At 42.1% G+C, this 13741-nt stretch overlaps 1 protein-coding gene across 3 annotated transcripts in view; it reads left to right on the forward strand.

Annotated features, from left to right (window-relative positions):
- The window catches only part of man1a2 (mannosidase, alpha, class 1A, member 2), a 253330-nt gene extending 251076 nt beyond the window's left edge, over positions 1-2254 (forward strand). For all 3 annotated transcript variants that reach the window (XM_070893497.1, XM_070893496.1, XM_070893499.1), the window contains one exon: positions 686-2254. In XM_070893497.1, the coding sequence (XP_070749598.1) occupies positions 686-818 (133 nt within the window). In that variant the 3' untranslated portion in view covers positions 819-2254. The remainder of the gene's footprint in view (positions 1-685) is intronic.
- The last annotated feature ends 11487 nt before the right edge of the window (positions 2255-13741 follow it).

Here is a 13741-nt window from a genome sequence, read left to right on the forward strand (position 1 = left end):
ATTTTCAAATACCTGTGTACTTGCAATGATCTTTCCCTTTTTAAAGAACTCTACAAGTTTCTCTACTAATACCTTTTCTTCAGAGATGTTTGTGAATACTTCCAATTATATGCATAAAGCTGGTTATATTTTCATTCATCGATCGCATTCCAACTCTGATACTGGGAAGTAAACACTTCAAGTATTCCTCTAAAGTGGAGATGTTTCAAGTTTTCACTAATCTACGCATCCCACATATGGAATAAAGTGTATTGTCTCCTAAAGAGAAGAATACATTGGTTATGCTGCATCTTGCTGTAAAAGGATTGCATAAAAAGCTGTTAGTACAAAATTGAGTCTGAGTGAAGGGAAATGCATACCTTTTCAGCACAATTAAGTTATACAGGCTTCTAGAGACTTGCTATGCAGAATTTTGTTCATACAATGCACATGTTCCAGTTTCATAATTTCTGTTTAAGCATTGTAGTCGTGCAGTAGCTCAGTTGCTTAGTGTACTACTCTGAGAATTGAGTCAAGCACAGTAAGGTGTTTATCTGCAGGTTTTATCTGCAGTCTGTGGTGAGTAAACTGATCATTGCTGCGATGGAGACAGGGACATGATCTGAAAACTTAAATATTTTGTTTTCTACTTTAATTAGCTTGTTTCATAACGATAATGTAAAGAGCTGTGTTTTTTTAATTTCAGGTACCTGTACCTCCTGTTTTCTAGTGATGACCTCTTGCCCTTGGACTATTGGGTTTTTAACACAGAAGCTCACCCTCTTCCTGTTTTACGTTCTATGAACACAACACTTTCTGGAAATGTGGCATTTCAATAAGGACTCCGAGAGCTGGAGGTGAACTTCACTGTTGTGTCGTAGTGCGAGCAGGACAAGTGCGACTAATCTGCTGGGGGAAAAAGGATTCTACTCTAAGACTCAAATGATTTGAGATTAAACCGCACAGGAAAAGTGTGGACTACTGGAATAATACATCTTTCACAGCAGAGTAACTACGAATGTATAAGTTTACAATGGTGTAGTTGGCAATCAGTACAGTACTAATGCTGTACAATGAACTTTATGGCAGATGTTCAAAGAAAGCTTAACAGCACTAGATGTATGTAAGTAGTACAGGATTTTGTTTTCTCTGCCCTGCCTGAAGCCATTGCGAGTCCCTGGTAAGAGTGTAATGGTCTCAGTTTTTAAGAAACAGTATCCCTTTTGTGAAGTCATCCATTCATGGTTCTTCCTAGCAAAAAACAGAAGAGCATTCTATTTTTGTAGGAAAAACCTTGGAAGTGGTTGCTTCCTTATTGGACCTGAGGATTTGTTCCAGTTCTGATGTTGCATATGATTACGGACATCTTGGGATTGTTGGAATCTTACCAGTGTAAGTGTGCTTGTGATATTTCTGCACTTTGCAAAATTCCTTTCCCATAAAGAAGCCTTTGTGTTGATTTAAAAAAAAACACCTATTGGTATCACTATTTCAAATGTGAAGGCCCAGTTGACCTTCAGGCTTGATTTGCTTTGGGAGAACCTTGACTTCCCTTGCAGTGTACTTTTTAGTATTGTAAAAATATGTACCTTTTCCAGGACCTTTCTATTCTCACTTGGACATGAAATCTGTAGCATTTTGTCAATATTCTACATTATTGCCCCCCAACAGATGGCTAGTGGCAGAACATTGGCACTTCAGTTGAGTATGAGCCATTTAATTGTGGTAAAATGCCTACTGTGGCTAATTTTGGTTCTCGCCTTGCATTCTGCTTAGATCTTAATTGGCTGGTGTACAAGAGTAATCAGACTGCTCCAACACCAGTGGATAGAGGTCCTAACAGTGAATCAAAACTTCCTGGAATTGGTGTACACCTTTAAAAGTATTAAGGATGAGATGAACATCTGTGTTGTGAGCATCACTTAATCAAGGTCTGTAAAACATTTAAACTTCAGGTTCTTGAAAGTTACCCTGAATGAAACCTACGCAAAATTTTCTTGTACTTCCATGCCCCATAACTCCCTGCACAATGGTAAAACGTAAGGTAATTTTACATATTTATTCTATACACTCTGCTCCTTTCAACTCAGATATTTCAGTATTTTTTAGCACTGAATTCCCATTATGCTGTATGATTTATGTCGCTTAATTCACATTATTGGGTATTCAATTATTTAGTGCAAAAAGTGACTTTGAGTTATGAGGAGTAGACTGTATGCATAAGTTTAAGCATACTGAAACAAAGGTGTATTTAATGATTAAAAACTCTGATGTATCTGAGGATGTTTTTATTTACTACATTAGCTAGTGTTTACTCTTCTGATCAAATAGGACCTATCCCCTTCCTCCCCTCTCCTAATTGTTTGGTTTACAAGCTGCTCTAAAATGTATGAGGGATTGAGGGGGCAGGGTGCAAGAGGAATTATATGATCCGCTACTAAAAAGCAATCTACTGCAACAGGAAACTGAGTTCTAAAGTTTATCAATTCTGGTAAGTGAAAATAATTTCTTGCTTGTTTACCATCCCTACACCAGATCGGCAAAAAGAGCAACCAGCCCCACTATTTCTCCACTCCCTCCTTCCCTTCCCCCCCCCCCCCCCCGTCCTTCCCTTCCCCCCCCCCTCCTTCCCTCTCCTCCCTCCCCCACTCCTTCCCTTCCCCCCTCCTTCCCTTCCCCCTTCCCTTCCCTTCCCCCTTCCCTTCCCCCCCTCCTTCCCTCCCCCCACCTCCTTCTTTCCCTCCCCCCACCTCCTTCTTTCCCTCCCCCCCCACCTCCTTCCTTCCCCCCCCCCACCTCCTTCCTTCCCCCCCCCCCACCTCCTTCCTTCCCCCCCACCTCCTTCCTTCCCCCCCCCCACCTCCTTCCTTCCCTCCCCCCACCTCCTTCCTTCCCTCCCCCCACCTCCTTCCTTCCCTCCCCCCACCTCCTTCCTTCCCTCCCCCCCACCTCCTTCCTTCCTCCCCCCACCTCCTTCCTTCCCTCCCCCCACCTCCTCCTTCCCTCCCCCCACCTCCTTCCTTCCCTCCCCCCACCTCCTTCCTTCCCTCCCCCCACCTCCTTCCTTCCCTCCCCCCACCTCCTTCCTTCCCTCCCCCACCCCTCCTTCCTTCCCTCCCCCCACCCCTCCTTCCTTCCCTCCCCCACCCCCTCCTTCCTTCCCTCCCCCCACCCCCTCCTTCCTTCCCTCCCCCCACCCCCTCCTTCCTTCCTCCCCCACCCCCTCCTTCCTTCCCTCCCCCCACCCCCTCCTTCCTTCCCTCCCCCCACCCCCCCTTCCTTCCCTCCCCCCATCCCCCTCTTCCTTCCCTCCCCCCACCTCCTCTTCCCTCTTTCCTTCTCCCCCCACCTCCTTCCTTCCCTCCCCCACCCCTTCCTCCTCCTCCTCCCCCCCTCCTCCTTCCCTCCCCCCCTCCTCCTTCCCTTCCCCCCCCCTCCTCCTCCTTCCCTTCCCCCCCCCTCCTTCCCTCCCTCCCCCCCCCTCCTTCCCTCCCTCCCCTCCCCCCCCTCCTTCCCTCCCTCCCCCCCCCCCCTCCTTCCCTTCCCCCACCTCTCCTCCTTCCCTTCCCTGCCCCGCTCTCCGCTCTTCTCTTTCTCACATCCCCCAGATCAAACAATGTGGCCAGGTGTCAAATCCATTATGTAATTGGCCACTAACAGATGTGCAACAGCATTCTGACTCGTCCCTTTCACTCTGTTCCTGGTAAAGTGCTAATCACTTAGCATCCCTTATTAGCCCACATGCTAGTTGACATTGTAATTGATTCCCCCTCCTCAGTCTCTTTCCCCTCCCCTTTCAAAACTACTGTCATTACCCCTTCGTCTCAAAAAAAAAATCCTTCAATCCCTTTATGTTTGCAAACTACCATTACTATTAATGGAAGAATGGGTAATTCTAGGTACATATTTAAACAGTATGACTACAGCCATCTTTGTATTGCAAAAGCCTCATGAAAATAATGGACATTTCCATCTATTTCTCTGGGGCTGGTCTTTCCTTCATGTTGTACTATTCTTATTTATTTCTCTCCTGCCTGATGCTCATTTTGTTTCTTCTATACCTGCATTGTTCTTGTTGATTTCATTATCATTTTCAGCCGGTGCCATTTGCAATCTACCACCCTATCTCCAATCTCCCTTTTCTCTCAAGTCTTCGAACGTGCTGCTTCCCAAATCCGTGCCCATCTCTGTCACAATTCCCTGTTTGAATCTCTCCGATCAGGTGTCTGCCCCTCCTACAGCACTTGGTCCTAACCAAGACGGGTAACATTCTGTATGACTGTCACTGTGCTGCATTATCCATTCTCGTTGTCCTTGACTTCTCTGCAGCTTTTGACACAGTCACTCACACCATCTTCCTGCAATGTGTCTCCTCCATTGTGCAGTTCAGTGGCACTGCCCTTGGTTCCATTCTTACCTATCCGAACGCACATCCCCTCTGTCACAAGAACTGCCTACTTGCATCTCTGACGTTGAATGCCACCTCCCCTACCTCTCAGCCCATGTGCCACTGAAACCCTCATCTGCTTCTTTGACCAGATTTTTGGTCACCCTAATATCTCCGCCTTTCACAGGATGACATGCTGTTCATTGTTTTGATAATGCCTTTGTGAAGCACCGTGGGTTGTTTTTCTACATTTCAAGGTGCTATACAAGTGCAAGTTGTTGCTGAATTGATCAACTTGAAATCTGATGCCCTCCTCCTCTTCCCCCCCTCCCCACACATACTCACCCCAAGTAGGAAAGCATTTCCATCTCTTGGAACTTATGTGAACACTCATGGCTATAATGTTGCACTATGCACTAATATGCTATATTGCCTATAAAATAATTATTCACACAGTAAGAGATTATTGTACAATCTGTGAATTCTATAAAGTATTTACAAAAGTTGAATAACATTCAACTTATTTTTTGATTAACAGGAAGATAATGCGCAATTATTTGCGTATTCTTGTTAAGCGATTGTTACTAATTAATTTCCTATTAATCATGAAAGTGATTTCTGTAGGAATTAACATCGTTTACACATTCTGATAATGTGAATATTCCCTTGTGACAAATATTTTGTAGGTAATTTGAGGAATGGTGTGGAGACTAAATGTATTAAAAACTTTGTATAGATTAGCGATTAAATTCACACTAGTCAAAGAAAACTTTTATGAACTCATCCAAAGCACAAACTCTGGTCTTGTCACAGTTAAATCTTGAATCTTCTGCTAGGTCTTTTCCTGTGGATGGATTGGGAGTACAGGTAAAATAAAGACAATTTAATTGAACCAGTTGTTTATAGATGTTGCAGAACTCTAGTTACAAAATCAAGTCATGTTGAACAACTATGCTAATATATTTTAGTGTAATTTCAACCCTCTTCCTACCACTTAGCTAAGAAAGCAGAACAGTGTCCATGTCTCATCAGGTTCAATAATGCATGGTTTGCAAATACTAATTGTGCTTGAAACAGAGTTTTACCATGGCATTTAGAGATTGAATACTACTTTTCCTTACAGTGCTCCATTGAATTGCAACAGATAACATTCTCCTAATAGGGATGTATAGACATAAATTCAAAATTTGGTACCTTTGGTAAGTTTAGCACATAACTGTTTGAGATAATGAGGTAATAAACATGCTTCAAAGCTATTTTTAAAAGTGATAGCGAATTAAGAGGATATTGTGGATTACAAATCATTCTGTTTTATTAAATGCATCTAGCTTAATTTGACGCAAAACACAAGTGAAATACTACTCCTTTCGCATCCCTATATCTGCCACTCAAATCATTGATCAAAAATGGGAGATGAGTTTTGTTGATTTCTATCGCTATTGCTAGGTTAAGAGGATGAAAATCAAGTTTTAAAAATCTTGATATTAATGGCACTCGAAGGGATACTATCTATGTTGTCAGTAGACTTCCTACTGAATGGATTTGCTTCACTGAGTGAAGTTCTTAATGTGTTTGCCTATATAAAAGGTTTGTGTGTGCATGTAGGATGCAGTATGTAGAAACTATAGAATTTCATGTTTCTTATGTTCATTCACTCTTCCACTTGATTGTTGTACAGAGCAGGGTGAAATACATTACTCAAAATAATGGATTCTTGCACAGATCAAGATTAAGTGTAAGAAAGATTTTAGCCTAGGACTGTTTTTAAAAAAAAAAAGGTAACCAGCCAAAACAGTATGAAATAAATGATGCAGTTGAAATGTGTACCTCTGAAAGCCCTGCCTCTAACAGTTTTTATCCTTTTTTGTGCTGGTTAGCATCCCTAAAATGGTTTTTTAACATTCTCCGTGATTATTTTTTAGACTTCTGTTGTGGTTCTGTAGATACCTTAATCGCTGTGTGTGTGCACTTGATACAATTAGCAGCTTTTGTTCAGCTTTAGTAATATGAACTGCTTGTTATGATTAATGGAAACATAGGTAATTCTAGGTACATATTTAAACAGTGTATCTACAGGGGCTAGGTCTTTCCTTCATTTTGCACTATTTATTTATTTCCTACCTGATGCACATTCTATTTCTTCTATACCAGCACTTGTTTGTTTCATTATTATTTTCAGCCAACACCATTTATCTTCCTTCAAATTTTTTTGAGGCCTGCCCTGTTATTTAGTTTCCAGCTTGGACCACTCATTTATTTTCTTTTCCACCTCAAACATTCCCTTTTATTTATTTTATCCAGCTATAATCCATACATTGACCATTGACATATAAGGAGAGACTGGATCGACTGGGCCTTTATTCACTGGAGTTTAGAAGGATGAGAGGGGATCTCATCGAAACATATACAATTCTGATGGGACTGGACAGGTTAGATGCAGGAAGAATGTTCCCAATGTTGGGGAAGTCCAGAACCAGGGGACACAGTCTAAGGATAAGGGGTAAGCCATTTAGGACTGAGATGAGGCGAAACTTCTTCTCTGAGAGTTGTTAACCTGTGAAATTCCCTACCGCAGAGAGTTGTTGATGCCAGTTCGTTGGATATATTCAAGAGGGAGTTAAATTTGGCCCTTACGGTTAAAGGGATCAAAGGGTACGGAGAGAAAGCAGGAAAGGGGTACTGAGGTGAATGATCAGCCATGATCTTATTGAATGGTGGTGCAGGCTCGAAGGGCCGAATGGCCTACTCCTGCACCTATTTTCTATGTTTGTGTTATCCACCAGCTGTAACAGCCCCTTGAGCCTGCTCCACCATTCAATTAGATCATGGCTGATATGTATCTCAACTCCAATTACCGGCCTTCGCTCCATATACTTTAATTCCCTCTTATCTATTTTTAATTTACCTACCCTCAATAGCTTTTTGAGGAAGTGTGTTCCAGATTGCCACTACCCTTTGTGTGGAAATAGTGTTAACCAGACAATTGCGCAGGTCCCTTTCAAACACTAGGATTGACGGCATATTCAGGCAACTTGTCAGTATTGCCACTTGTGCAGCTGTTTTAATCCTGTTCAAGGTGGAGAAGAACCTTTCTATTGTACAGGCAGCCATTGGGAGTGTGATCAAAACTCTTAAAGGTGTATGCATATGGGGAAACATATTCAAGTGGCAATTATCTAAAACTAGTATTCGACAGTTCTTTTTCCTGAAGTTGATTTGCGCTTCAGTTGGGCAAATACTAAAACTTCAGCTTCATCCATAATCAACATTGTACAGTTTGGCAAGCATGCTGTAGCGGCTTAAACAGACCATGGGGTAGAGTTTCCGCTAACCAGCGCTATTCACCCAAAATCAGACAATCCACGTAAAAGATCAAGGAATTTCAAGTGCAAATTGAGTTTCCGTGATCCTTAATGGTGAAAGCCAGCCCTGCTTACAAAACTAGCCACACTCCCAGATTGAATTTATGAGCATGGTGGGTTTCCAGCAATTGTGCCCTTCGAAGAAGCTCTTCAAAATAAGCTGTTTTTAGGCGCAAAGGCACTAGTAGGCACTTAACATTTAATTTGCTAAGAAACTGACAAGTGTATATCGATGAAACTAGTAAATGCTTCTGTATAGTTTTTTAAAGTAACTATTATTTAAAATCTGGTTACTCAAGTGTTGGACTAGACATTAAAAATGCTTATTTTTTGTGATAAACCCATTTTCAGCTGCATTAATAAAACTGCATCAGGTTACTATTAAAAACATCAAGGACTATTTTTTCATGAAAGATTAAATAATTGCATTCTAAAACGCTGCCTTCATGGAAGATTTTACATTTGTGATCATGCAGATGAGTTTCAGCACTTTGGAAAATCAGTGCAATTTGTGCCCTGATTGCTGCCAGTGCAGTGCTGAGGGAGTGCTGCACTGTCGGAGGTGCTGTCTTTCAGATGAGACGTTAAATCGAAGCCCCATCTACTCTCTCGGTTGTAAAAGATCCTATAGCACAATGTCAAGGAAGCGCATGGGAGTTATCCCCGGTATCTTGGCTAATATTTATCCCTCAATCAACATAACAAAAACTCGCCATTATCATGTTGCTGTCTGTGGGAGCTTGCTGTGTGCAATTGGCTGCCACATTTCCTACATTACAACAATAACTACATTTCAAAAGTATTTCATTGACTGTAAAGTGCTTGGAACATCCTGAGTGTCCGAAAGGCGCTATATAAATAGAAACATAGAAATTTACAGCGCAGAAGGAGGCCATTCCAGCCCGTCGTGTCCATGCCAGCTGACAAAGAGCCGCACGGCCTTTGGTCAGCAGCCCTAAAGGTTGCATATAAACCTATAAACAATAACGGAAAGACAAAGAGCACCCAGCCCAACCAATCTGTCTCACCACAACTGTGACACCCCTTATACTAAAACATTCTACACTCCACCCCAACCGGAGCCATGCGATCTCCTGGGAGAGGCAAAAACCAGACAAAAACCCAGGCCAATTTAGGGAGAAAAAATCTGGGAAAATTCCTCTCCAACCCATCCAGGCGATCGAAACTAGTCCAGGAGGTCACCCCGGCCGAATTCTATTCCCTGCAGTACTTACCATTATATCTGCTCCATCCAACAAAAGGTCATCCAGTCTAATCCCAATTACCAGCTCTAGGTCCATAACCTTGCAGGTTACTGCACTTTAAGTGCCCATCCAACCATCTCTTAAAAGTGGTGAGGGTTTCTGCATCCACCACTCTTCCAGGCAGCGAGTTCCAGATCCCCACAACCCTCTGCGTAAAGAAGCCCCCCCTTAAATCCCTTCTAAACCTTCCACCAACCACCTTAAAACTATGCCCCCTCATAATAGACTCCTCCACCAATGGAAATAGACCCTTACTATCTACTATGTCCAGGCCCCTCAATATTTTATACACCTCAATGAGGTCTCCTCTCAAACGCCTCTGTTCCAATGAGAACAAACCCAGCCTACCCAATCTATCCTCATAACTAAGATTCTCCATTCCAGGCAGCATCCTAGTAAATCTCCTCTGCACCCTCTCTAGTGCAGTCACGTCCTTCCTATAATACGGCAACCAGAACTGCACGCAATATTCCAGCTGTGGCCTAACCAAAGTACTATACAATTTAAGCATAATCTCCCTGCTCATATTCGATGCTTCGGCCGATTAAAGACAACCATTCCGTACGCCTTCTTAACCACCTTATCCACCTGGCCTGCTACTTTCAGGGATCTGTGGACAAGCACTCCAAGGTCCCTTTGTTCATCTACACTATTAAGTGGCCTACTGCCTAATGTGTATACCCTTTCCTTATTAGCCCTCCCAAAGTGCATCACCTCACACTTCTCTGAATTAAATTCCATTTGCCACTGCTCTGCCCACCTGACCAGTAGATTGATATTCTCCTGCAGCCCATGACTTTCCTCTTCATTATCAACTACACAGCTAATTTTAGTGTCATCTGCAAACTTCTTAATCATACTGCCTATATTCAAATCTAAATCGTTGATACATACCACAAAAAGCAAGGGTCCCAGTACTAAGCCCTGTGGAACCACACTGGAAACATCCAGTCACAAAAACATCCATCAATCAATTATCCTTTGCTTTCTACCTCTGAGAATTTTGGATCCAACTTGCCACTTTGCCCTGTATCCCATGGGCTTTAACCTTCATGACCAATCTACCATGTGATACCTTATCAAAAGCTTTGCTAAAGTCCATATATACTTCATCATACGCACTACCCTCATCGACCCTCTTGGTTACCTCCTCAAAAAATTCAATCAGGTTAGTCAGACTCAATCTTCCCTTAACAAATCCGTGCTGACTGTCCCTAATTAATCCTTGCCTTTCCAAATGCAGATTTATCCTGTCTTTCAGGATTTTTTCCAATAATTTTCCCACCACTGAGGTTAGGCTGACAGGCCTGTAATTACTCGACCTATCCCTTTCTCCCTTCTTAAACAAGGGTACTACATTAGCAGTCCTCCAATCCTCTGGCACCATGCCCAGATCCAAAGAGGATTGGAAAATGATGGTCAGGGCCTCTGCTATTTCCTTTTTACTTCGCTCAACAGCCTGGGATGCATTTCATCTGGGCCTGGGGACTTATCTACTTTCAAAGCTGCTAAACCCCTTAATATTTCCCCTCTCACTATATTTATTTCATCCAGAATATCACACTCCTCCTCGATAGCAGTATCAGCAATGCCCCTTTCCCTTGTGAAGACAGATGCAAAGTATTTAAGAACCCTCCCAACATCTTCCGCCTCCACACAAAGATTACCCTCATGATCTCTTAATAGGCCCTACCCTTTCTTTCGTTACCCTCTTACTCTTAACATATTTATAGAACATCTTTGGATTTTCCTTAATTTTACTGCTAAGAATTTCTCATGCTCTCAGCATTCCTAATATCCTTTTTAATTTTGCCTCAACTTTCTATATTCCTCTAAAGATTCTATATTATTTAGCCATTCATATGTGACATAAGCGTCCCTTTTTTTCTTAATCCTCCCCTGTAAGTCCCTAGACATTCAGGGGGCTCTAGAATTATTTTTCCCAGTCTTTTTGGCCTGAGCCTCCTGGATCTCCTCCTTGAATGCCTCCGACTGTTCCAACACTGATTTACCCACAAGTAGCTATTTCCAGTCCACCATGGCCAAATCACTCCTTAACTTAGCAAAATTAGCTTTTCCCCAATTCGGAACTTTTATTCTCGGCCTATTCTTGTCCTTATCCATAACCAACTTGAATCTGACTGAATTATGGTCACTGGCATCCAAGTGCTCTCCCACTAATACCCCTTCAACCTGCCCAGCTTCATTCCCCAAAACGAAATCCAAGACTGCCCCCTCTCGTGTTGGGCTTGCTACATAGTGACTAAAAAAAAAGTTCTCTTGAATGCATTTCAAGAATTCCGCACCCTCTATACCCTTCACACTAAGTTTGTCCCAATCAATATTTGGATAGTTAAAATCCCCTACTATTACTACCCTATGGTTTTTGGACTTCACAGCCATTTGCCGACATATTTGCTCTTCTAACTCCCTCCCACTGTTTGGGAGTCTATAATACACGCCCAGCAGTGTGATCGCACCATTTTTATTTTTCATTTCGACCTATATGGCCTCATTTAATCTCTCTAACATATCATCCCTCCTCGCCGCTCTTAATATTTTCTTTCATCAGTACTGCAACCCCCCACCTCTCTAGTCTAAAAATCCTGTAGCCAGAAATATTGATCTGCCAAACCTGCCCCTCTTTTAGCCATGTTTCTGTAATAACTATAATGTCATACTCCCAAGTGTCTACCTGTGCTCTTAGCTCATCCGCCTTATTCGCTATACTCCTTGCATTAAAGTATACACCATTCAGGACAGGAAGACCTCCTTGTTTACTACATACTAAGCCCTGTTTCCTCTGTCTTACAGATTCGCTTTCTAGATTCTTGCTATCCAATTTCTGCTTTACTTCCTTCACTTTTGAATTTGTTCTCAAGTTCCCATCCCTCTGCCAAGCTAGTTTAAACTCTCCCCAACAGCACTAGCAAAACTCCCCGCGAGGATATTGGTCCCGGTGCTGTTGAGGTGTAACCCGTTCGGTTTGTACTGGTCCCATCTCTCCCAGAAGCGGTCCCAATGCCTCAAGAATTTAAAGCCCTCCCTCCCACACCAACTTTCCAGCCACGTGTTCATCCTCTCTATCCTTCTATTCTTATACTCATTCTGCAAGTCTTTCATTTATCCTTCTGAAAATCGTTGCTCAATGCAGAAAGTTGACAATCTAATATATGGTTCCACATTACTATCAAACCTTCATTAGAATGCAATCTGACTTTCCCATGAATGAAATAACCAACGGATCATCCAATTGCTTTGATCATTTCCTCTTCCGACATGATGCTTCATTCCAGTTTTCAGTTTTGTACTTCTCCAACAGTACATCAGTTAACTTCAGCACACAACTGAAACCATTCCCTCTGTTGCTTCTTAAGTCACAAACTAATTGATAGTTGCACTTTACAATTTTTAAGTAGCAACGTCACACAATTCAAATAATTTTCCAAATGTTACTGCTAAAATAACTTTTATGTCTGAATCTGTGGCATCATGAAGCATTACTACTTTGCTTAATGCACCAGACTTGGAGCGCCAACTCGTTCAAACTCAAGGCAGTGCTAGTCGGGATGAAATGTTGAAATTTCTGAACTCATGTAGGTCCCTGTCATAAAAGCATACGATGAATTTATGACCTCAAAAAAAGCAACATTTATGATATTTATTCACTGTAGAAAAAACAAGGTGGTAGTGCACAAATCGCTCGCCGAAATTTGAGATTCAAAATTACATGTACTTTATTTCCAGACTTATCAGATGCCCCATCAAATCTGAAGCCAGCATACAATTTTGGATTTGGTTCAAGCACTTCCAAAACTTGGAAGACCTTTCTCAAATTCCATGTCAGCTGTATCCACAATCCACCGCTCTTTAACTATTCCACCATGCGTCCCATTTTGAAAGAACTTTGCATTCATCGCCAAGAATTGCATACCAAACGTTGCAGTTTTTTTTTGCAATTCTTCTTTAATCTTACACAGAAGTAATGAGGGTACAGCTTCTAGAAGGGAGTTCTCTATATTTGACTCGCTATTGTAGCATTTTTAGGAAACTTTTCAAATCGACTTGGAATTTCTTTATCATATTTGCTGATTAGTTTGAAAACCTAAAGCAAGTTTACTTTATTCAAAGCTGCTCTGTGTCTAGGTAAAAATTTTCTTTTCCACAGAACAGCAATGTCAAGCATGACTTTAATATACTCACGATTTTTACTGCATCCTTCTTTAACTCTGATAACATTTCCACGATCTAATCACTGACTCTTTTTATGGGTGTCATATTTAGAGCGTGCAATTGCATATGCTTTGCTTGATTCATGTCTGGCGCAGATGCGCATATGCTTTCAATCACTAAAGCCACTCTGAGCGTGACTTCACAACAAGAATCACCAAAATGCCTACACATTTTGCAAAACATGTTCCTTCATCGTTGTTGGGTCAAATTCCTGGAACTCCCTCCCTAACAGCACTATAGGAGTACCTTTACCACATGCACTGCAGCGGTTCAAGAAGGCGGGCCACCACCACCTTCTCTAGAGCAATTAAAGATGAGCAATAAATGCTGGCCTTGCCAACGGCGCCCACATCCCAAGAAGGAATATGCTGTGTTCGAGCCATTAAAATCTTGTATACTAATGTGATGTGGAGCTGCAGATAGCAAAAGATGGAAAATGCTGACGTTTTGGTGAAGTTGATAGATAAATCAGAAGGCCAGCTTGGAGTTTCTGTAACCTTAGAAAGAGCAGTTGT

The sequence above is a fragment of the Pristiophorus japonicus genome, chromosome 11 (assembly GCF_044704955.1).
Source record: "Pristiophorus japonicus isolate sPriJap1 chromosome 11, sPriJap1.hap1, whole genome shotgun sequence".
NCBI lineage: Eukaryota > Metazoa > Chordata > Chondrichthyes > Pristiophoridae > Pristiophorus > Pristiophorus japonicus.